Raw genomic sequence first — 24,379 nt, 5'->3', positions numbered from 1 at the left:
GAATGTTTGTTGTACAAGTGTGTCCAAGCAATAACAAAACTCTGCTAATGCAGTTAGCAGGAAATAAGTCACCACATCATATCTGTAGTTTGTTTTTTTGTTGTTGTTGTTCTAGATTCTAATATTAAGTTCACTTTAAAAATTGATGCATTTCTGGTTTAGCCAGTTGAGAATTTCTTCTGTTCAGTGTAGTTCGGTTCATTTTTTTGTAGAATAAGCATTAGTTTTGATGTCATAAATGTTTCAAAACAAATATCATTCTGTTGTTGATTTTGAGTGTTGATTACCCTCACTCTTAAATATGACCCTTTCTCCTAATACACCATCAAAATGTGTTTCAGGCCTCAGCAATATGTTCTGTATTTAAAATTGGTCTTTTGCCTAAATTGAGAAATGGAAGTCAGCAGTAGCTGAATCTTAGGGTTATAGAAAACTGCTGGAGGTGGCAAAAGCTCAGCTGATTTAACGAAGATTCCACAATGTTTAATGCACTGAAGTTTTGCAGCCAAAAGTGAACTGAGAAATAATGAAAACTTTTCAGCTCCATGTAAAACACTAGTGGTGCAATGATGATCTGAAACTCTCATTTTTTGCTTTTATTTCTACTGTCACCATCAAAACCGGATCAGAGGTGAATTGGGAGGCCTGGTTGAATTTTTCTGCGTTTTTTTTGATTCTATTTGTGCCATTAGAACACAATTTAGTTTATCCAGGGTGCTGAATCAATGGTGGAGCTTAAGCTTCCCTCTCTGGTAAGTGTTGTTTTCCTAAACTTTCTATCTTGCAGGGAAATTTTAATGCTCCTTTGTGATTTGAGGCCCCTTGCAGCCTCTTACCAGAGTTAATAACTCTTTTCATGGAGTCTTGAGGATGCAGACCAGGAGCAGGAGGGAAATCAGTCAATTTTTTGCTTAGGGTAAAAGATGTTTTCCTGCTGAAGGAGCAGGACTGTGTTTGAGCCATATGAACCGAAATATTCATATCTGTGCCAGCTGTTTCAGATGTGGGAAATGCATGTGCTTTGCAAGGAATGAGACCCACTTTGTTTCATGCATTAAGTTGGGACTGCTGGGCCAAGTAAATGAGAACAATAAATCTAGATTTTAATTCAAGAAAGTTCAGTGTCTTCTGATACTTTAAGTGTTGTAAAAGCAATATATTTTTCCCTATTTTGTGCATGTGTATTCTGCTGTACCATTAATTTAAACAGTCTGAATGTAAAAATGTCTTGCTAGTGTGACATTCTTACTAAAATTCTGTGGGTATTTTTCAGGCAGAAAAAATGCTGACCATTTTGTGGTTTTTTGGAAATCATGCGTAATTATGTCATTTAACCACACAATAAGGCTTTCTGTGGTAATGTTTTAGATAAACAGGAAAACTCATTTTTTACTTTGTTTTCATTGCAGAACTGTCTTTTTTTATTTTTTGTGTAAAGTTCTTAGATTATTTTCCTCAAAAATATAACACAACATATTCTGACAGGAAAAATATACCATTAGCCACCCCCTAAAAATCCTTTTACAACATTGATACCTGTCAGAGCACATTTTCTCCATTTTGGGGAAATACAGTGTTTTATGTCTGATGTGCCTGTGTTGCCAAGAAAGTGATGTAAATATGAGCCATTTACATAGCCCCAAGGCAGATGATTTCTTCATTAAGGGCCCTTCTCCAAGGGAATTTGTAGGAAAGTTGAGATGAATGCAATAATGTAGGAGGCTGATGTGGCTGACTCCAAGGACATTGGATCCTGGAGCAGAGGCTCTCTCTCAGGAATTCCCAGGCTCTAATTTGTGGTGGCTCCATGGAGCTGCTCCGGGGGCTCAGTGCTGTTTGGGGCAGGAATTACCTCGGCAGTGCTGCACACCCTGGGCAGTAACACTTGCCACTTTATTCAGGGCTAAAAGCACAGAATGGCATCAGTGGGATGCACATCTCATATTTCATCCTCTGCTTGGGGCTTTTTCCTCCTGCCTGTGAGATGTGGTGGGAGATGGGGGATGAAGGGCAGGGGACGCTCTGTCACTGCACTGGAGCTGCACTGCACACGCTGGCAGAGCCAGACCTTTCCTCAGCTTACCCTGAACATACCTCCTTCCTTCTGAAGCCTGCTTTCTTCACCATATTCTTACAAGAGAAAGGCCTGGGATACTTCTGCATGGACCTGAGCATCCAGAATTAACAAATGTTTCCATCATGACAATGTTGCATTTTAATGCAATATTCATTGTACCTACTTTAAGAAGAGAAAGTGGAAGAGAAACCAAAAGCAACTGCTAAAAACCAGAAAGATTAATAGTAAACAAGGGCTATACAAATTTTTAGGTGTTGGAGGAATTAGAGTGGAATAGAAAACTCTCCAAAGTACTCAGTGCAGAGAAAAACAGATGAAAAGGTTTATTTTGTCCATCAGGGAAATGTTTCTCTCTTGCCTCAGCCCGAGAAAGCTGTAGCTGTGTTATTCATGGGACAGAGCAGTAACTGATGTAAGAGGAGATTTCTACCACATTCAGCTTTTCGATTTTCTTTGGTAAACCAGCCTTGAAACTTCTGCTTGTGGAAAAACTTGTCAAATCTCATCATCTAAAGTATGAAATGATGTGTGATTTAAAAGTGGGGGTTGCCTCCTTTGTTGGACAAATGTCATGGTGTATTTTGCTGGCCAAGACCTGTGCTCTGACACGCTGCTGTTCCTCTGGTGGGTTTTTTTAGCTAGTCTTGGAAGTGCAGTTGAGGGAGGCAGAAGCAGGATCCTGGCTTTTGAGCCAAAAGCAAGACCTGAGCTCTAGCAGCTGGGGAGTTGGGTTTTTTCTCTGTAGCTTTGTGTCTCAGTCACCTGGAGCAGTGCAGGTCTGGATGGAGCATGGAGGCTTCCCAGGAGCGGTGGAGGGTCTTGATCCCTGCTCCCTCTTCCCAGGAGAGTGTGTGTAGTCAGCATGGGAAGGCAAGGCACCAGTTTTGTCTGGATGTGAGCTGTGGTGGGGGAAGAGCCCAGGAAGCTCTGCACAAGGGACTTGCCTGCAGTGGGGCACTCTCTGCTTCATGGCCGTGCCAGCCAAAGGGTGTTCTGTGTTAATTCACTGCCACATTATGTACACTGTCTCATACCTTACTGATTTCATACATTAAAAACCACAAAGATAATGAATGTTAAGACATGGTTGGGGTTTTTTAATGAACCCTATCACTGGATGAGCCGTGGCCTTTGAGAAGCAGCTTTGGTTTATGTGGCAGCATTTGCACAACACTTTTAAGCTCCCTGAGTAAGTCATGGGGCTGTGGAAGCAACCCTGAGTATTTCATTTTCATTTCATGTGTTCTGAGTAGTTTGCTTTTTTATTGAAAACAAAGTTAGATTCCTCTCTGAGTGAATGGCCAGTGAAAGCGATAGTAAGTATGTTTTATAGAAGTTTCATATAACTTGTAGCTACAAGTTGGAAGGATGCTTCTGACAAGTTTATAAATGTGTAGTAGGACAAAATTATCTTGGTGTTTTAAAGAGAATATATTTTGTAACATTTTGTATTGAGGACTGAGATTTCTATTAGGAAATTAGGTTAGGAAAAGGGAAGTTTCTGTAGGAGGACAGTTATTTTCTGATGTAGTGATTAATGTGGATTTCATTTTTTGTCATGGCTTTGCTGTGAGACAGGAGTGGCAGATAGCAGGAGAGTATTATTTGTACCATGGCCAATCTTTGAGAAAGGGGACATACATTTTTATTGCAAGAAAAATAGTAACAGATTTAGCTGTAATCTTGTTTGAAATACCAAAGTGTTAGAAATAAGTTGTGTGTATGGGAGTATTGTCCTTTTCCTGTTGCCCTCCATCAGACAGGGAAGCAACTGAGGTTTTCTCCCAGCCTCTCTGATGAATTTATGCCACAGCCCAGGGCACTGCTGCTGCTGCACATCCTGAACTGATGGCACATCTTTACTTGCATTTGAAATGCTTTGGGTTAAGTGAGGCCTAAGTGTACACAGCTAATGCTTTTTGCTTATAAAAGTGTGTCACAGGTAAATGCATTTTTTAGTTCCTTAAGGAATAAAATTAAATTAAAATGTGGAGTTGCTCTGGAGTTTATTAATTCTGAGCTTGGGAATATGTAAATAACACAGGATTATTAGAGTTCACTGGTCCAAGTGCCTCTTCAGTACATAATTAATTTCTAATGCTGTTTGCAGGAAACTCTTTGGTCTCTTTTGAGCTTTGCCAGCCAAGATGGGTGTGTTGGCCTTGAAGAAGCAATGCTGCATGGTGTGGAGAAGAGTCAGTGCAAAAGTTTACCAGCAAAACACCAGAGTTGTTGCCCGTCACAGCAACTGATGTGCCAGAGATTTTGGCTCCTTCAGCCTAATGTTGGTGGCACAATTCAGAGTTGTTCATGTTCTGAGAAAATGAATCTAATATTTGGGGCTTATATTACAGTATTCCTAGAGAATATTGCAGAAACATATCTTTTAAAAGAAAAAAAAATGACGAGTGTCATAATACATTAAAAGAGTGGCACGAAAAATAGAAACTTCATTACATTTGAAAATCCAGAAGTAGAAATTTTGCTGGTTAACATTTATCATTAATATGCAATATTAATCCTTCTTGAAAGAGCAAAGATTGGTTTTGAAAGCTTTTTTTTTTTTTTTTAATTGCATTCAGTGGCATCTTTGAGGCTTGTGTTTACAGAGAAGATGAACTTCATTACATGCTAATACTTTAAAATGAGGCTGTGTCTGGACAGTAATTTTTTTTCTTGGTATGTGTGTCATTGGTGCAATCAGTTTGATTCTGCTTTGATTCTGAATATTCCATTTCACGCATGATCTTTCTTTCTGAAGCTGTTGAATGTCAAAGATAAAATCTGAAGTGTTTAATCATTGGGTATCCATTGAGAATTTGTTTGATGTGAATTGGCCTGCTCTGTTAGCTGACAAAAATTAGTGTGGCATCTGCTGTCTTTAATGAACATGTGCTAAGTGAAGTGTGAGAGGCTTTCCAACCAAGTGTGAGGTTTTTTATTAACATAGTTTTGCTGAGTTTTAATTTGGTTTTAAATTTACATTTTCTGCTGTATTCCGAAGTACGTGGCAAACAAACATGAGGGGTATTGTCATTTCTTAGAATTATTGCTCATGTTAGTGGCAAAAATTCTTTCTTGGTGACTTCTTCCAAAATCCTTTTTCTTCATTTCGCAAATTCTTTTGTGGGAGGCAAAGACAAACCAATGGATGAAGCATAAAAAGTGCTTGAAGGAAGTGTATCTGCAAAACATTGGAATTGGCAAAGGATTTAGCAGAAATCGGTTTTTATTTGGCTTCTAAATCTAATCTTCTAAACTTACATTTGTGCAAAACATTCGTTGTTGAATATTTGGCTCTGAGGAAATTTTCTTCCTTAGTTCCTCATCCTGACATTGAAGTGCTTACTGCAGCCTTGATAGAATTTTGTGGTACAGCAAGAAGAGAATTCCTTCTAAAAAAATGTCAGTGGGTGGATGGGGGTGGTTTTCCTGAAAACCAAAGCAAAACACTCTTAAGAACTTCCTTGCTTGTCCTGGAAAATGCAAAAAACCCAACAAAACAACAAAAACCCCCAAACCATCCAAGCAGCCTCTTCTCTTGTGTCTGCACGCAGGGAGAGTGGTGGGAGAGCTGGGTGCCCGTGGTGTGTCAGAGGTGTCCCGTGGTACCCATGTGGTGCTGGCTGACCCTGAGCTCTGCAGGGATGCATTTTAGTTTTGTCCACTGGGCAGACTTTGTTTTCCAGTATAGGAGTGTCAGGGTTTTATCCTAAAAGGTGAATCCACCTCTTGTTGCATTCAGAGTGCACACTTGTTAACTCCTCCGATACATCCTCTGAATTTAGTGTGACCTATCATTATCCCAGTTCCATGTTTGTGCTTGCAGCACCAGGGGATTTTCCTTCATGTCTTAGTTTTATTGTGATATAAGGAATGATAAAATATAGTGTACTGATGATGATAAATGTGAAAAAACCAGGTATTTTTGGAGATTGGTAGAAATCCTGAATCTGTTCTGTTTTGGATTGATTTAGATCTCAACAGGTAATGAATTGAAATAATAATCTATATTGAAATGTCTTTCACAATAACACAACATTAATACTCTGTAATTGTGCTCGAGGTTGACAAATGAATTCCATCTTCTAGTTTTGGAATAGTGTATCATGAGTGAAAAATGAAATAAAATGTTTGAGCCAGTGGCCTGCAGGGGTTTCATGCTTTTTGGGGTGTCTTGGTCATTTTGATGTAAGAGTCCTTGTAATTTTTCTTAAGTGTTCTTTGTTGAACGGGACAAATCCAGAAAATCTTACATTACTTTGCTTTTGTTTTTGCTCCCTAGACAGTGCCCTGTTGTAAACTAAAATCACACATTCCTGAGTGTAAGCCGATCATGTTCCCAATGGAAATTTCAGGAATACTTGTGGCTACTTTCAAAATGTGGAAATCTATTTATTTTTTTTTTCCACTTGTTTTTCTTCCCAGCTTTTGGCACTGACCGCGTTCATCTGCATAGAGACCATCATGGAATGCTCCCCTTGCGAGGGCCTTTATTTCTTTGAGTTTGTGAGCTGCAGTGCACTGGTGGTTACTGGAGCTCTCCTGCTTTTGTTCAGTCTGAACCTTCACACAAGAATACCCCAGATCAACTGGAATCTTACTGTAAGTTCATTCGAATTCTCACTCTGTTAAAAATAGCTGCAAATCTGGTTTAAGTTTGGTCTTTGGGCTTTGCTTTCTCCTGTTGTTTAATATCATCTATGAGTGTTCTTTATGCTGAGTAAAGTATACACTTATTTACATTAATTTTGAATGCTAACAGCAGAATGAGCTGTGAAATGTAGCAAGATTAAACTACACTAAATAGAACTAAAATTGTGTTCTCCTAGATTATCTCTGGGAGGACAAACTTCCTGCTAATGGCAGCAATTATGCTTTGTGGATGGAGTGGATAAAAATGTAGCCCATGGTTATTTAACTTTGACAGATGCTATATTTACAGCAGCCCATTGTTCTCTCTTAATCTGTTTCTTTTTATATTAGGACAAATTTGCTACATTTATTTTCTTACATTGGGCAGTAGTGTAGAAAATTAGGTGCTTTCTGTGAAAATTTGTTGTTTTGTATTGCCTACACACCTAACTATTAAACACTGACTGGCAGTGTTTAATGTGTTCTCAGATACAAGGAGTTTTAGGAAGAAAACTGCTGGCAGTGCACATTCTTTTTGTACAAGTCTCTATTTTCATGCTGTATTCTGAGTTAAACTTTCAGACTGGGTTGCATAAACACAGGTCACAAAATCAACATGTTAAGTCACTCTAGAAAAAGATCTGTCAGCTTCAAGGACAATATTTACACCAACTTCTTTGGACAGTACAGATACTATTGTGCTAGTGTTCTGTTTTATGTTATAACAGTAATTTTGCAAGTACTGTTGGAGTCCCAGACGTTTTTAGGCTTCTTAGTGTGATTTTTTAAAAAAAAATAATTTAGAGCATAATTTATTAATGTTGCAGTTTGCTTAGCTTCTCAGCCTAAATTACTTGTTTAAATTGAGACTGGAACGTGGAATTAGATGATCTACCCTGCATAATTAATTGATGAATTCCTTCTAGGAGTACTTGGCAGATAGATTTGGTGTTCTGTTCAGCTGTGGCTGAATTGTCCAGAAATGATCCCTTTGTGGTGGCACCAGTTGTGTCTGCAGTAGGACATGTTAGGAGATAATTTGGGGAAGGGGGGTTAAAAATCCAATCAGTTGTGTTTTGGGTTTTTGTTTTGTTTTGTTTTATAATGATATTTCAGATTTTGAGCAGTGGTCGTGTTCTGCACCCACTGCCTAAACAGCATTTGAGCAGCTTGAGCAGGTTTGGGATCAAACCAGGTGGCACATGGAATACACTGCAATGTGTATTTGCTCTAGTTCAGCTTGCCAGGTCCAGAGGCAGGAGGAATTTGCCATGATCTCCCGAGTCTCATTCTGTTAGTTGTTTACTAAAGATTAAATGCTTCTCCCACCCTTAAACCAGAGTTCTCCAGAAGTGAGAAGGGAACTGGCAGCTTGTGTCTTCCATGAGCTGATGAGACCATCCTTCCTGGTGTTTCTTACAGATTTCAGCAGTCTGATTATATTTGATTTTTATTTCTGATTATTTGATTTTAACAAACAGTTGGGACTGTTCCTCCAACAGGAGTGAGGGAGTACCTTCTTTATTCAGTGCTTGGGACCATTCTGTGATTCTCCAGCTGCTTCTCCTGCATGTGCAGAGTGTGAGATCAAAGGCTGCTGATAAAACACCTGTGGGACATTACTTTGGCCAAGTTAGTAGGAAATCTAAAAATGTAGGGTTCTGGATGATTTTTTTTTTCTTTTGCTTATTTTGGCATTTTTATTCTTTACAATTTAAATGTATGTTCATACATTGTTTTCCTCTTTCAATATTTATTACTTCCCTGTGTTTTGATGGTTATTTTTATACTTTTTCAGTCTCTGTATACGACACAGTTACTACAGGAGTTGCTTTCTGAACAACAATCTTTCACATCCCTGAGTGCTTTAGGAGGAAGTCATTCCTGTGTATGCATAAATTCATCAAGATACATGCTTTTAAAAACATATATAACTTTATAATGCATATTTCCCTTATGGGAAGTCTCAAGCATTGCTTTCAGAAGCTGTGTGAGAAGAAGAGGCTGTTGCAGTGCTTGAAGGAATTTAATCAACTTAAAATTAGGAAGAAACCTTTCTTGAAAAATAGTACTTCTTCCTAGGAACCATTGAAAACATTTGGTTTCAAATGGTCCAGTGTATTAGAAAGTACCTGGCCATCAACTGCTATTGTCCAACACAGGATTGTTTCCTTTAAAAGTTTATTAAAATAAGAATTATGTCCAATGTGTTGTGGATATTGGCAGATGTCCCCTGTCCCTGACTGGAATGAAAATGTGGGTCAGTATAGACTAGGATCTAACAGATATGCAAAGTTGCTCAATTTTTAAAATATATATATTTATCCATTTGGGGAAAAGAGATTTGTTTTGATCCTAATTAGAGGATGGGTTGCCAATCATTTTCATATTTGCCTGAGGTAAACATGCAAGAAACATGGGGCTGGAGAGGGCAGAATAGAGCCTTGTCTGGGTGTGTTGGAGAGAGGCTGGTTTGTTCCAGCAAGATGAAAGAACAGTCCCTTGTCTGTTGTGCAGCACTATCAATATTATGCAAAAATGCAAAAGCTGGGGAACCTGTCAGTGGAAATTTCCATTTCCTTTATGAGCCTCACAGCTCAAAGGGAGACAGGAGTGGCCCAGGGGAATGGGGAGCACAGCAGCTCCTGCTCCACCTTGAGCTCAGGCACATTTGCTTTCAGATAGAGCCAATGAATTTTGCTATAATTTTGTCTTTGCCTAAATTATCCTTTTTTCTAAAATTCATGATTTGCATTCTCATGTGATGTGCAGGGAGAGCTGAAGGTCTGGTATCCAAGGGTGAGCATGAGCTGGCCCTGCAGGAGCAGGGCTGGGCAGGAAAGGTGCTGGAGTCCTGGGGGTGAGCTGTGACTGGGACCCTGCACTGGGGTGACACCTCACTGCTGCCAAGGAGCTGGGAACACTGGAATTTGGCAGTGTCCCTTGGATGGGAGTTTGTGATGATCTGAGTACCAATGTAAATCAGTGCTTGATCACCAGTAGAATGAGCTGTTTATCTCTGTGTAGGGAAAAAAAATCTTCCAAGACATTTTGACCATTGATTTTTATTTTTTTTTTCCAATTATTTTCTTGAAGCACTCACTGGAATTATGGTAGGTTATTTTTTGGAGTCCAGTTCTGACTGCAGTTTCTCAGCTTAGGGCAGCTCAGAAGTGAGGCACAGAACTGAGCACAGCACAAAATCAGAGTTCCACCAGGCTGGACTCAGTCCCAGGGAAGCACCAGGCAGCAAACAGGGACCCAGGTGTGTGCTAGAGCACACAGACCAGCTGGGGAGTTCTGTGCTGCCTGAACATTGATTTCATCATCTCTGCAGGGTTGGGGTTTTTTCATTGTTGCAGCAGTGAAAATTCATGTGCAAAGCAACTGACACTGGAAGGAGTTGGCAGAAAATTGCATGTGATGCCCAAATGACAAACTGTCCTGTGCCAGCCTTGCCTCTGCAGAGTGTAAAGCTGTAATTCTGAGGCCTTCACAGGGCAATCTTGATTTTTATTTCTATTTTTAATTTATTTTTCCCCCTTCTGTTTTGAACAAACATCATGCTTTCCTTAGCTATTGAATGAAAAATTTAGTCAGTTATCCTTGACTTCTATGTGTACTGCTCTCAAAATAGCAGTACCTATTAAGGATAAAAATGATCATTTTATAAGTTTAAAAACAGTTATTAGAATTAATTTCCTCTGAGCTCTTCATGGACTGTTCTCATTTGGTGCATGGTATAGATGTTACTCTGTAGTGAATGCAGTCTCTAGTTTTAAATACAAGAAACATCATGTATTTTGGTAGTTATTGAAGGTGTGGTCTATTGCTTTGTGACAGTAACTTTCTGAATTTTTTGTTCATGGACTCTTATTGGGGAAGCAGTGCTTATGTCTGTCTTGTGCTTACCTAGGTAACTAAATATATGAGGGGGAAAAAGAGATGGCAATTAATGCTCATATGGTTAATTTGGTTCTTTCTACCTAGCCCTTATTTTTGCTTGATGAACCATGTTTTCATTTTTAATTGTAGTGCAAAATACTCAAACAGTGTTTAATAACAGAACAAAATTCTGGGAGTTTGACCAGAGGTGCTTGGTTTAGAGGATTGACTGGTATGTTTGTAACCTTCAACTTGATAGCTTCATATGGAAGAAAGGGAAGATGTTTCCAAACCTTGCAAATGGAGGAAAAATTACGGTCATTGTACAAAAGAATTAAATAAAAATTTAAAAAATATTAATAACCACACTCTTCTTCCTTTCCCCTGAAAAAAACCTCAGCAAACCCAAACAAAACTAAAAGGAAATGTTGCTTTGAGCTGTCTTCTGTGGAAGTTAAATCAGGCACCAGCAGGCCACTGACTTCTGTCAGCTTTTGTGGCAAAGTCAGGCTGTTGAAATGTGCAGGCTTCTCTTCCTGAGAACATTAGTTTAGCCACTTTAATTTCCATCTGGATGTAAAGTTTGGGATTTCAGAAAGCAAATGGCAAGAGAAACCACCACTTTATATGTCATCTGTCTGTTTACATGAGTTTCAGCTGCAGTATGGCACTGTCTGGCTTTTAAAGAGTACCTGGTCACTTGTGCAGGATCACGTACAGGATAAAAAGGCTGGGCAGGAATTTTGATTGAATGATTCTTAAAAGCTTGTGTGAAGTTGTGGGGAGCTGTGGATCAAGACGTGGATGTTACTGAAGCCTCTGAGTGTCTGAGGCAGCTCCTGGCGATGTCCCAGCCTGAAAGGGTGAGCAGCAGTGTAGAAGATTTCAGGAGGAACTTGGTGGCAGCTGCCAGGTCTGTTAACAGCTCTCATTTGTAGCTCCAGTTCTGCCTTTCCATCCTCATTAATCCAGGAGCTATACCTGCCTGGACCCTTAAAAACCAGAGTGTGGGATGTCACAGAGTCATGGAATGGGGCTTCCCACCTTCACAGCTGAACCAGCAGAGCAAAATCCTTGCCCTCTTCTAGCATAAAAATATTTATCTTGGCATAAACCCATCTTCATCCACGGCTTACAACATCTCCTCTGCCTTGTCCTTCTCCTGAGTGGGACAGAGAGCAGATTTATGTCCTTGGATGCTCTTTGTTGGACTGACAGGACCACTGGGGACCGAGCAGAAAGACTTGCAAATAAACCAGCAAGTGACCAGAAGTCATTTGTTCATTTGAAATCATTTTGGAAAGGAGAAAGGGAGCAGCAGCAGCAGCAGCCTGGAGTGGGTTTGATTCAGCTCAAAGATTTGATTCTGTTATGGATGGCAGCTCTCTACAGTATTTTATGGCACAGCATACTGTCTCATGAGGTTGCTGTAATTTCAGCAGAAATTCTTCTACCTCTGTGATGTGGTTTTACTTTGTCTATAAATATAATAGCAAGAACTTCAGCTCCATCATGGCCAGATTTGAAGCAGCTCATCTTTTTTCAATTAGTTTATTCTTCTTATTGTCACGATTATTCATTTTCTCTTACGTGGAAAAAACTTGCAGTATTTTAGGGTGTGTCCTCTGCTTCTTGCTGTAGTTTCTTTTATTTATCCTCTTACTTCACCCAAAACTGTTGGATTTTTTTGCTTTTATTATCTTTTTGCTTCAAGTAGTAGCTCCCACATTTTGGATGAACAACCTACACTGCTATTTGTATCTGTGATGTTACCATTACATGTGTGTAAGGAGCTGTCATTGCTTCTTAAGCTCCAGTCTGCTCTGGGGGTATAAAATAACATTATATATATATATATATTTATATATCTCCATATCTATCTGTCTGTCTATCTATCTATCTATCTATCTATCTATCTATCTATCTACCTACCTACCTACCTACCTACCTACCTACCTACCTAATTTTTATTCTAGCTTTTTCAAAAACCAGCCTTATTATATGAATGTGAATCAGTTGTTAATTGCATTAGAAAGTTTTGACCTAAATGGGAAAAACGCAGTTGTAGAGATGAATAAATTGAAGCTTCAAGATAGAATCACTTCTTTAGATTTAAATTGTTGAATTTAAAAATGTAATTTGATATTCTTTGTAAAAAGTGAACTAGAATAACTAGTAAACCAGAATAAAATGCCAGTGATGATGACAAGTTCCTGATGTACTTATCTCAAAGTACATTAGAAAAGATTGGCAGTTTAATTTCAGCAGGATTTTATATTCTGCAGCTAGAATGAAACCTTCAGGTCCACTTGTAGCACGGAGCTGGATGATAAATGTGTCATGTTGTGGGCAGGCCTGGCCCTCTTGCTTACACTGTGCTCCTGTGGTGTCCCAAGGTGACAGATTCTAAATGTCAGGATTAATTAATGAGCAGGATTAATTAATGAGCACATCTGACCCCATATATCACAGACCATCATGTGCCATCCATGTGGACTCTTAAGAATGGTACCAAGGAAGTGCAGAATATGTGTGTGTGTCTGAAAAAGCATAACCTGGATTATAAGAAGTGAAATGGTAGAATATTAAATACATCTTTGGCTGCTTGTTCTGATGGTCAGCTCCCCTACATTAAAATTAGCTTCATTTTGAATATGACTTCTCCCTTAACTAGAATTTAACATCAGAAGCTGTTGATTTTCTTTTGACAATTTTGTTGGCTTTCTGATATTAAGCTTTTAAAATAACTAATGTTTTTAATTGTTTGAACACTGGAGTCTTCATGTACCCAGCTCAATCTTATAAATATTCAAAGCAGTTTAGGTTCTTTTGATTCATACTGTGAGAAATTTTCTCCTCCTTTCAAACTTCTGTGGCTCTTCTCTGTACTCTGTCCAATTTTTCAGCATTCTTTTAAAAATGTAGGTACTGGAACAGGACATAGCATTGCAGTGTCCCTTGCAAAGGTAAGATTACCACCTGTCCATATGTCCAAAGGAGTACAAAAGTGATTTTTCTCTCTTTTTTTGGTCAAGGCAGGACCTCTTGAGATCCTTGCCTACAGTAATTATTAAGCTCTTCTGAATTATTCCTTCTAGGATTTTGTCTCTGTTCTGCAGGTTCTTCCTGTGGGTGCCAGATGTATTCTGGTAGTAAAATACACAACTTGACCTTGAGTTGAGTTAATTTACATTTTTTAAATTATCCAAGGGCTGTCCCCTCCTCGATATTGTTTCTCCTTTCTTGGTGACACACAGAGACTCAGTGGAAGTGTTGAAGCTGGATAAATTGCAGATAAAGTGAGACTTCCCCTCTAGTGGGGAAAAGGTTTGTGCAGATGAGAACCACAGCTCGTGTTGGCAGCTGCAGGAGCACAGTTAGAGCTGTAAACTCAGAGCTGCACAGGGGCACACTTGGAGAAACTGTGTAATGCCATTTATTTTCTAATACCACTATTTATTTAAAGTTTAAATTTTATCTCTGCAAAAGAAAAGTTATATAATTAGAACTGCAATAGCTAGTTAATAGAATTTGGATTTGTTTGATGTCCTCAGTGCCACGTAGCATCTATCTCAGTGAGCTTGAGCAGGGATTAAAAAAAATATCTCTGTATGTAGGCAGGTGAAAAATTGGTAGGAATTTGTGAGACCCACAATTTGCTTTTGTTTCTTTATTATTTGATGAGAGTTTGGGCTGATTGGGCTCGTGACATCTGGACATGAGAGTGGAAGTGGCCATGAGCCATGGGAGCCTCTGCATTTCCTTGGGAAAGTCCCTGCTGGAGATGAGGATGAGCCTCATGCAGTCTGGACTCTCAGTTTTGATAACCAGCTGCTGCTGAGTCAGTAGCCTCAAAATAGATTGTTTTCTGTGAATAACACAGTGCCAGACCTTCCATTTCTGCAGCTACTTTCTGCAGAATTCTGTAATCATGAGATGTTTTGGGGCTGGCTGGATGGCATTGTCACTTCAAAGTCCTTGTGCTGTGTAATTGGAACATAGCTGTGGGATTCATACCCAGATTGTGAGATTCATACCCAGCAGAACAAGTTTAGAGTTAAGTCTTCTAAGTCTGACTTCTCATTGCATTTCACAAGATGCACTTTGAGGAAAAAATAAAATAATTATTAAAAAAATGGAAAAAATGAAGGAGCTGTAACAGGAAGTGACTCTGCCTTGCATGTGGGAGAATAGAGTCAAGTAGAACAAATTGTCCTTGAATTCCAATTATTGTGATTATTTTGTATGATGGGAGTTGCCATGTTCACTGTGGTTTTGTTCTGTGTGGGCTTTTTGGGTTTTTTTTCTTTACCTCAAGCCTGTAAGTTGCACGGAAATCTTGAATGCAGGTTTTCTTTCCATCCCTTCTGTCTATGGTAGTATTCACTTCTCACTGCTTTGATGTTTGTGCTGAATTGTCCTTTCTTGATCCCTCCGCCCTGACCTCACTTGTTTATTCATGGTGGTTGTGTGGTTTGGGAATAGTGTTTCCCATTTCAGTGGGAGCATGCAGACAGTGCAGTGTCCACACAGCTCATATGTGAAAGGTGTCCTGATAACACACTGAACACCTTGTCCTGAATGAATCTAGACTTTGTTTCAATTAATATTTGCACCCTTGAATATCTCAAGTCTGATCAGTTACTCTTGTACTTCTGTAGTCATTTTTGTGCAATTACCTGCCGTTCAGAATTTTTCCTTTGGTTCCAACGACATGTTAATGACCCTGTTTGGGGTGAGGCATGGCAGCATCACCATCTGAACACCAGTGACATGTGCAGCACACATGACAGGAATTGTCAAGTTGTTCTTCTTGGAGCAAAGCAGTTTTCCCTGAGCATGTTGCTGTATGCATGTTCTAAAATGTCTGCTTGAAACATCAGTTTCATGCAATAAATAGGTAAAATCTCTGTTCTTACACTGCTGGCAGCTGTTACTCACAGAAGTGGCACAGGACATGCAGTTTTGTTCAATGCACACCTCAAGGAAGGGGTAGGAGAGCTCCTGGCTGGTGTGGGCAGGGCAGGAACTGTGCTGGGATGTGAGGAGCAGGGGCTGTGCAGTTCAGCCTGCCAGGCTGCTTCAGCACCAGCTGGGATGGAGCAGGATGGAGCCCATCCATCCCTGTGCTGGCAGCTCTTCCAGAGCCAGCCCCAGCTGAGGTGATGCTGCAGTGCTGCAGGGTGCTCTGGGTGCTGCTGCAGTGCTGCAGGGTGCTCTGGGAGCTGCTGCAGGGTGCTCTGGGAGCTGCAGGATTGCAGCTCCTGCTGCTCCTGGGGGACAGCCTCTGCCTCCTGGGGCCACCTGGGCAACTGCAGAGGAGCTGGCAAGGGGTTGCTGCACTTGTTCCAATCTTCTTGTCAACATTTCTGATAAAGCAAACAAGCATCATTTAGTAATGCTACTGAATTTATTTTTTTAGGATCTGGTCAACACTGGAGTCAGCACTTTCTTCTTTTTCATTGCCTCTGTAGTACTGGCTGCTTTAAACCATAAAACTGGAGCAGAAATTGCTGCTGTGGTAAGAATTTAAACTTGTTTATATCTGACTCTTGTGTTAAAATTAACTTTTACTCATTGATCGAATACACCTCTTGCCTTTGCCATCACAATTTACTTCTACTTTCACAATTTACTATGAGACAGTTCAAGAGTGTTAACATCCTTGGAGCTTTGTCTGAAGGCTTGAGGCAAGAACAGCAGAGAAATGACTTGTGGAGAACACTTTACAATTGAATTCTTTGGTGCCTTACGTGGTCCTGCTCTATGTTGCAAGCCTATGGAAAAGATAGAGCCAAAAAGTCAGAAGAAATTGAAGCTGTTTACACATAATTTGTTGAGTTCTTGCTCAGTACAGGTGATTTTTTTGTTCTGTGCAGTGTAGTAGCACTTCAGGGTTTTACATCTATGATAGTCAGTTCAAACAAATTAATTTTGTGTGTGAACTGGTGACCTCTTATTATTTTTCTTTTTTATTTTCTTTTTAACCTGTCTTTTAAAATCATGAGTTCTGCAGAAGCATAGAGGAGAAACTGCAAAGCAGCTGCTTCTCCAGGCTGCTGCTCTGGAGGAGCATTGTCATGAGTTACCTCTGGTGACTGGACTTGTCCATTTCTGTGTGCACCCTGAGGCATGAATGAGCTTTTGGATGAAAGCTGGTTTCTTTACAAAAGGGTTTCTTTACACTGGGCTGCACTGCAGGATTTAATTGTCGTGTTGGTAGTCAGAGAACTCTGTTTTCTGGGATCATTGATCTTAGCCACTTCTGCAGATTCTCAAGTTCACTGAGAAGAAAAACATAATTACCCAGGCCATGATGATTTGTCAGTGCAAATAATGCAGGAAACTGAACTTTTGAGGACTTTGCTGTGAAACTACTTTTCTTCATGTTTTCAAAACTTGTCTGTGACAACTCTTTCTGCTCCCTGTAGGTGTTTGGTTTCCTGGCAATGGCAGTGTATGCTGTGAACACGTTTTTAGCAGTTAAAAAGTGGCGGGTGAGCAGCAGGCAGCAGAGCAGCCGGCAGAGCAGCGACTACATCCGTGCTCGGACAGAGTCCAGGGAGGTGGTGCATCGCCCCGAGATCCTGCGCCTGGACGCGTGAGAGCCACCCTCAGATGGGACTGAAAGGGAAAAAAGCACTCAGCTCCCTCATGGAATAAGGGTTTTTGCTTTATTTAAGGAGGAAAAGGTGGATCGAGGGTGGCGGAGGATGCCCAGCCCTGCACGTGCGCAGAGATGCTTTGAGCCAGAAGCTGCTGTCATGGAGGCAGAAAGTGTTGGTTGTTCAAAAGGAAGATCCCCTCAAGACCTCCAGATATACACGTGCATATATTATATAGCTCATAGAATATATAATATATGTCTGTTCTGAAGTATGCCATTGTTTTGGATTAACTGCACAGCAGTTTTCCTTCTCCCTCTGAAGATGCACTGTTCTTCACCTGCCCCAGAGACAGAGCAGCCCTGCCCTGGCTGGCTGAGCGAGGAGGGACATCCACGGGAGCAGCTGGAACAGCCACGCGTGCCGAGGAGCCAGGGGCACTCAGCAATAACTCAGCCAGCCAGAGGGGTCTGTCCATCCCAGACTGTGTCTGTGTGTCCTGCTCCCTCCTGCCCTGAGCCTGCTGGAGACCGTTCCACGCCTTCCCTGGGCTGGGCTGGGCTGGGCTGGGCTGGGCTGGGCTGGGCTGCGCTGCTGGCCACGGGGATGCACTGAGTGTGAGTAGGTGCTTGTCTGCTCCTGCTGGGAAACATTCCAGTTCTCATTCCAAAGTGGGAAAATAAAAATGTTTAGGAGACAGGGTGGAGCAAAGGGGCTTGAGGGATGCAGTAGAGAATGAAGGGGTTGTCATTCTATAGACTTACATTCCTGCCATAGCTTTATTTTTCTTTCTCTTTTTATTTTTGCTTTATTTTTTGTTTTAAGGTTCAACATTTCTAGAAGTTTTTGCTAGAACTCGCTTTCCCTGTAAGACCAGGGTAAGCAAGAACTGGCAAAAATTTATGTGCTTTTAAAATGTTCCTAAGGTTGCAGTGTTGTGGTTCATGAGGGTAAATATTTCTTTTTGGAAAAACGGTTGTTCTAAAATTAAACCTAAATTGGTAGTAGATAAACCTGATTTTTTATTTTAACTGGGTGTTTCTTCAGATTTATTCCCCTTATGTTTCTTTGAAAAATGAATTTAGTTAATTGGAAAATAATATGATTTTATTGATTTGTTTAGAAATAGTTTTACTTAGCTGAAGGGTTTTTTTTTATTATTATTTTCTTTGTACTTCCAGTGAATGAATTATGTTTTCTCTACTCAGAAATCAAATTCAGCAGTAATTGGCTAGACAATGTCACAATATTATTAGGAAGATGTCTCTTGATATTTTTCTGTTTCTTTGGTGTCTTTATCTCTATAGTGCATTATTTGGCATTTGTGTGCCTGTGTGAAGACAGTGTGTGGGAGGAGATCTCTGGAGCTGAACTCCTTTGTGGTGTGAGGAAAATGGAAATGTGTGCAATTAGTGGAACTGTTTGCCTGAGTTTGTGTGTCCTGCTGGAGCTGCACTGCTCAGGGTGAGTGCAGCACCTGGAGCCTTAAGAACAACAGGCAGTGTATTGTGGATAAATTGTTTAACCATGAAAACCAAGTTACACCAAGCAGGAGATCAGAAGTGCCTGGGCTTTTATAATACTGGAGGGAGCTGGGATAGTGAAAGTGTGAACCTAATGCTGCAATATTCAAATTGAGCATCAGAGAATTATTTCAATGAGTGAAAAAAAAGTGACAAAAGTGATGCCTTTTCATTTTCCATGTATTGACATCTACAGTGCACTTCACCTTAGTGGCTAAGATGGAGATTAAAATTCAGAGTTACTGATGAGGTTAAGAAAAATTTGCATTTTCTTAGTGATTGATGGTTTACCACTTCCTACAGTAATATTATATTGTACTTTATTGGATGCAATGCCAAAGGGAGCAGCAGTTTAAAAGGAGATTGAACCAACTCTTGGAGCTGGATTAGAACAGAGACATTGCACAGAGGGTTGTCACACCTGGGTGCATTCCCTGAGCAGCACATGGCAATTCCATGGCCAGTGTGGTAAGGAGTAACAATTTGTTATTCCCAGAAGCCCTGTGACAGCCCTGCTGTTTGCCAGCACTGACCAGGACTGGCAGAGTTTGCAATGTCAATTATTAAAGGACTTTTTAAAAGTAGCACAAGCATACCCAGTCTGGAATTGTTAACTGCCATCAAAGCAGTTTGTGTAAAGATTGTGGAAAACCCCAAGCAAACCAAAACCAAAAAACCCCTAAACATCCCACACCAAAATGAAGCCAAACCCACCTACAGAAAAATGAAATAGAGTTCTCCAGAAGATCCATGCTTTTAGAGTGGAGCTGCTGTCTGCAGTCAGGGAGCAGGATGGTGTTGCACAGGGATTTTGTGTTACACAGGGATTTTGTCAGGAGTGTGTCCTGTCACTGGCCAGGGCTGAAGGAGCATTCCCAGATCCTCTCCTGTGCTCCCCAGGCTCAGTGTGGTTGGGGCAGAGCTCTGGGAGCTCTCGTGCCTCTCTAGGTTTATGAATTTGGTACCTTTCAAACCCCTACACCTTTCCTGGCCTGGCAAAAGGGGAACTCGGGGGTTTTCTGTGGTGGGAGGTCCCAGCCCCTGTTGAGCTGCAGTGACAGGAGCAGAGTGGGGCAGTCACACCTCAGGGGCATCCTTGGGCAGTGGGGCTGGAATGGCTGCTGCAGGAGGGGTGAGTTTCCTCAGCTGGGAATGCCAGTATTTATTACTCACATCATGCCCTGAGCCTAGCACTGCTCTCAGGGTGGAATCCAAAAGAGAACAGTGATTTTAAAAATACTGTCTGATTCACTTTCTGAAGCAAAAGCAAATGTAAATGTGTAATTTCCTTATTTTTTGGGACCAAAGATGATTTTAGTATTGTACAGTATATACTTTCTAAAAAATCTTAAGCACTTACTGCTCTGCAGAGACATTATTTACTATGTGGATTATATAGAAGGGAAATAAAGTGAAAAACAACTACATTTGAAATATTAAGATAATTTGATGCATACATGGTTCATTCCCCTGGAGTTAATTTTACACAGTGTATTGGAGAGGTACTTTTTAAAGTATTATCTAAACTGCAGTCACACAAAAAAACCCTTAAGGGAGAAAAGAGGGTAGAAAGTTTAAACTTTTTTTAAACTTGCTTAGAAAAGTGACATTAAATTGTTTCTCTCAGCCAGTTAGTCTTGCTTGTAATTGCTAGCACATAGGGATAATTTCTTTCAGTCCTTGGGGGTGCTGTTTAGCTCCATAAAAGAGACTCAAATCCCACTGTAAACAGAACTAAATTAAAGCAAACAGTTGAACAGGATGCTTAAACAGTAATGGTTTGGATGAGTCCCCTTTGGTCAAAGAGAGCCCTTAGACCTGGAATCTTTGTGTATTTCTGGGTGTAGAATTAAGTAAATTCTGCAGCCTGTGCACAGACAGGGTGATCAGGAAGCTCTGGCTGCAGCAGCAGGGTGGGAGCTGTCGCTGGGTGCTGCCAGAGTCTGTTTGCCTCTCCCTGCTCAGCTGAGGTTTGTGCAAACAGCCCCAGCAGGAGCTCCTAAACCCACACAGGAACTCACTTATGTGTCTGAGTGAAGCCAATTCCTTCTTTCTCTCCTGCTTTTCCTTTCATTTGGAATATTCGTGCCTCGTGGATCAAATGCTTTAATATTTAATTCTTGCTCAGCCTTGTTTGCTGGTCTGTGTAGTGTCTGCTGCAGTGCCAGGAAGATCAGAATGTGTCCAACATCCCTTTCTTTCAGATGTGGTGCTCTTCCCTTTCCTGATGGCTTCAGAGGCTGGGCTGGGTGTTCTTTCCCGTGGGAAGCTGGTGCTGGTGTGAGATTCCTGGTAGGAGCCACATGCTTGGAGCTTGGGAGGGGTAGAGAGCGATCTCCCTGTGCCTTCTGAGAGACAGGCACTGGCTCCAGGGAGCTGACACTTCTGTGCTGCTCACTGGATTCAGGAGCTCAGCATCAGCAAATATCTGTGCCTTGGCAGCAGCTCCTCACCTTGCAGTTATAAGGTGTCTTCTACATGGGATTTCAATAAAGGATCAGTGTGTGTTGCTGTGTTGCTCTTTCATTGGCTTTGTCACGTGTTGTGACCAAGACTTTGTGTTTGTTCATCGCTCTGTGTCTCATGGCACGCTCTGGTGTTGTTTCACCTCTCTGTATTTCATTGCTGCTTCTAGAAAGAGGAGGGGAAGGTTCCCACTGTTCCTAAGGCAGTAGTTTATTTCCCCCTGTGAATTGTTGTGTCCCATGTGCTGATTGTCCCCTCCCAGCAGGGCAGTCAGTGCTTCCCCAGGTGCTGTGAGCACAGCAGGAGAGGATCTGCTGCAGGCACTTTGCTGCTCTGGGGCAGTTAACCACCAGATCTGCAGGAGCTTTAAAGTCCCTAAATGAATTTGGGATTTGTCACCTCTCTGCTGTTTTGGGGGTGTGCAGGCACAGCAAATGCTTACCTAATCTGTGGCTTTATTAATGTAATCCTTTCTTCTTCCCTTTTGCTCAGGCCTCTTTCGGTATCTGTTATTTTCTTGTCTCATGTCGACTTTTTAATGATTTCTACTTGTTTTCTTACGTGAGGGGAAGAAACCACACCAAAAATCTAAAATAAGCAAGAATAATGGTTTTAGGGCATAATTAAAAAATGGAACCAAACTTAATTGCAGTTCAGATAGTGTAGGAAATATCCTCTCTCCTACTCAGCTGGGATACTGAACAGCTTTGTCCATGGAGGAGCATGAAGAACAGTTCCTGTCCTGAAAGCTCTGGAACCAAGAATCTTCAGCAGGCATTCAGAATAATAAAGAGGCACAGCCTGATAGGGGATTGGAGATGTGAGAAGGACATTTGACAATCCAGTGCTTCCAGAGTGAGACATGAGCAGTAAGAACCCTCAGTGGCCACTGCAGCCGTGGTGATCTCAGGGGCTGGGAAGGGGCTGGGGTTGTCCAGGGGGGGATCCAGGCTGGTCCCTGCTCAGTCCCACAGGAAGGAGTAAATCCAACCTCTGGCACTTCTGAAAATCAGGCACTTGGCTCGTGTTATTTGTAGCATGAAATAATGGATTGTTCATTGTCTGGAGGGCCAGCAAAGCTCAGAATTACTGTGCAGATTGAGGTGTCCTGTGTGTGAGTTTTATGGGCAACAAAAGCATTTTAAAATGATCCTGAAATCGGTACAAAAATGCATGGAATGTATGAAAATACTTTGTAGAAATTATGCCATGTTCCTCTCTTTATTTTGACAGAGGGACTTGGTTAAAATGAATTTATACAAATACTCAGGAAATCTGAGTGACATTTTAGAGGATTTTCCTGGTATATTATTTTCCCTGTCAGCCACTTGGCCACCTTGATAGATCTGCTTGACCAAGTCAGAGTGGTGCTGTCCAACCTGAAAGGGTTCCCTTGTTTTGTTTTGTTTTTTTGTGTTGTATTTTAAAAATTTGTCTATAATTTAACCATTTGTATGCTAAAAATAATCTTTAAAAAAAATCTGCTTACACTGTGATTTCTGGTAGCCTTTAATTTAGACTGTACAACACAATCTAATTTTCTTTTGGGATATGCAGCTTTCATAAGTGTTATAAGTGTTCTTATATATGCCCAGAAGTGAAAGTTGTCTATTTATCATAGGAATGTGAGTAGATAAAGTAACCTATCCAGAATCCCAGTGCAGCTCTTTCATATGTGCTGGATGGAGGAGTTAGTAAAATTGCCTTTTAATCTCTATGGGTTAATAAATATTTTTTATAATTAGCCACAGATATTCCTTTTTAAATTATACTTGGCAAACAGAAGATATTTAATTTTATATACAATATACATAGTTACCTTGATTGACATATTTATAACATAGAGCTTTGTGTTTACTATGAAGGTTTTATCTGTATCCCATGGACTTCATGGGTAAAACCTTAAAAAGCCAGGTAGCATTTATGGAAGGATATGGGAACTTTCTTCATGGCTTTAGAATGAGGACATAGGAGCATTTAAAAGGCAATAGCCAGATTGTTTTACAGATTATCTGGGGGGGTTCTTATTTTTTGATTGGGGCTGGTCCCTGCAGCTATTTTAATAACATCTGGATGTGAGTAACAGAATGGAATATGAGCATCTGCCTCTGTCACAGGCTGTTGTCTAGAGCACAGGAAATTTCAGGGTATTGTATTGTTTTGTGTCAGACAAATGTCTCAATAGACAGATTTAATTAAAACCTTCATGTGTCTGAAAGAAAACATCCTCTCTTAACTAGGCTGATTTGTCATTTTTGGTACCCTTTTAATCCCCAAAGTAGTGTTGTCTAAATATTTTTAGTGATGTTCCAGCTGATGTCTGCAGGTTAAAGTGGTTCTGGCTAGCACCCTTTTATTACAACAATGGCTACCTTCATTTTTCTACTGTTTCTACTTTAATCTTGAATGTTTACCGGTTTCTATTGTCGGATCTTGTGGAGGGAGAGTGTCTTAGCACTACAGCTCATCCAGCTTTAACTCATGCATCACAGTCCTGGAGTAAGAAAATATTTTGAATTATATATTGTGGCCAATTTATTGCATTTTAAAATTATTTCTATACTTTAGACACAACATTTATGACATAATAGGACGAGTGACTTAGCTAATCATTATATCTGTCTAGACTTACTCTCTTCTGTGTTAGTGTTATTTTGAAACTATTTGTATATGTTGAAATTTGTAAGGGTTCAGGAACCCACAATAAAATAGTAAAGTATGTATTTATTTCTCATTATAATGGTCAATTTTGATTTGGAAGTTGACACTTTGTATGTCTTTTCACAGAATTGTAAACAAATACCGAAAAACTGCTTCACCTAGGGTGCCTTCCATGTGTGGTACAAACACTTGTCATTCACAGGAATAGAGATGTAAATTTATTAATCCAGTAAACACTATTTTTGTAATGTGAGTCACTAACGCAGCTCTGGCCTCGTTGTGCTTTGTTCCCACCACCACCAGGTTGATGGCTGCTGTGGTCACTGCCTTCCCTCCCTGTGTGCACTAAATCTGACCCTGGGGAATCACAGCTTGTGTCTCCTTTGCTCTGCCCTCAGCTGCCCCCAGCACATTTCTGGTGCTCCACATTCCCTTCCCTGGCCTTGTGGAGGGGTGCTTAGGGGTGTTTGTATCCTCAGGGCTGACTCTGGCTCCTCTGGACAGGCTCTGCAGCCCAGTCCAGACAT

The 24,379-nt window shown here is 40.7% G+C and overlaps 1 protein-coding gene across 3 annotated transcripts in view; it reads left to right on the top strand.

Annotated features, from left to right (window-relative positions):
* Positions 1-23,925, top strand: part of CMTM4 (CKLF like MARVEL transmembrane domain containing 4) — a 35,871-nt gene extending 11,946 nt beyond the window's left edge. For 2 of the 3 annotated variants that reach the window (XM_086847678.1, XM_023934994.2), the window contains exons 2-5: positions 6,506-6,682; positions 16,020-16,118; positions 17,029-17,198; positions 17,281-23,925. In XM_086847678.1, coding sequence (XP_086703804.1) covers positions 6,506-6,682; positions 16,020-16,118; positions 17,029-17,198; positions 17,281-17,440 — 606 coding nt within the window. In that variant the 3' untranslated portion in view covers positions 17,441-23,925. Of the gene's footprint in view, positions 1-6,505; positions 6,683-16,019; positions 16,119-17,028 lie in introns of all 3 variants that reach the window. The other variant, XM_086847679.1, reaches the window with a different exon arrangement.
* The last annotated feature ends 454 nt before the right edge of the window (positions 23,926-24,379 follow it).

Source organism: Cyanistes caeruleus, chromosome 12, assembly GCF_971803275.1.
Source record: "Cyanistes caeruleus chromosome 12, bCyaCae1.hap1.1, whole genome shotgun sequence".
NCBI lineage: Eukaryota > Metazoa > Chordata > Aves > Passeriformes > Paridae > Cyanistes > Cyanistes caeruleus.
This window is presented reverse-complemented; position numbering and strand designations above follow the sequence as displayed.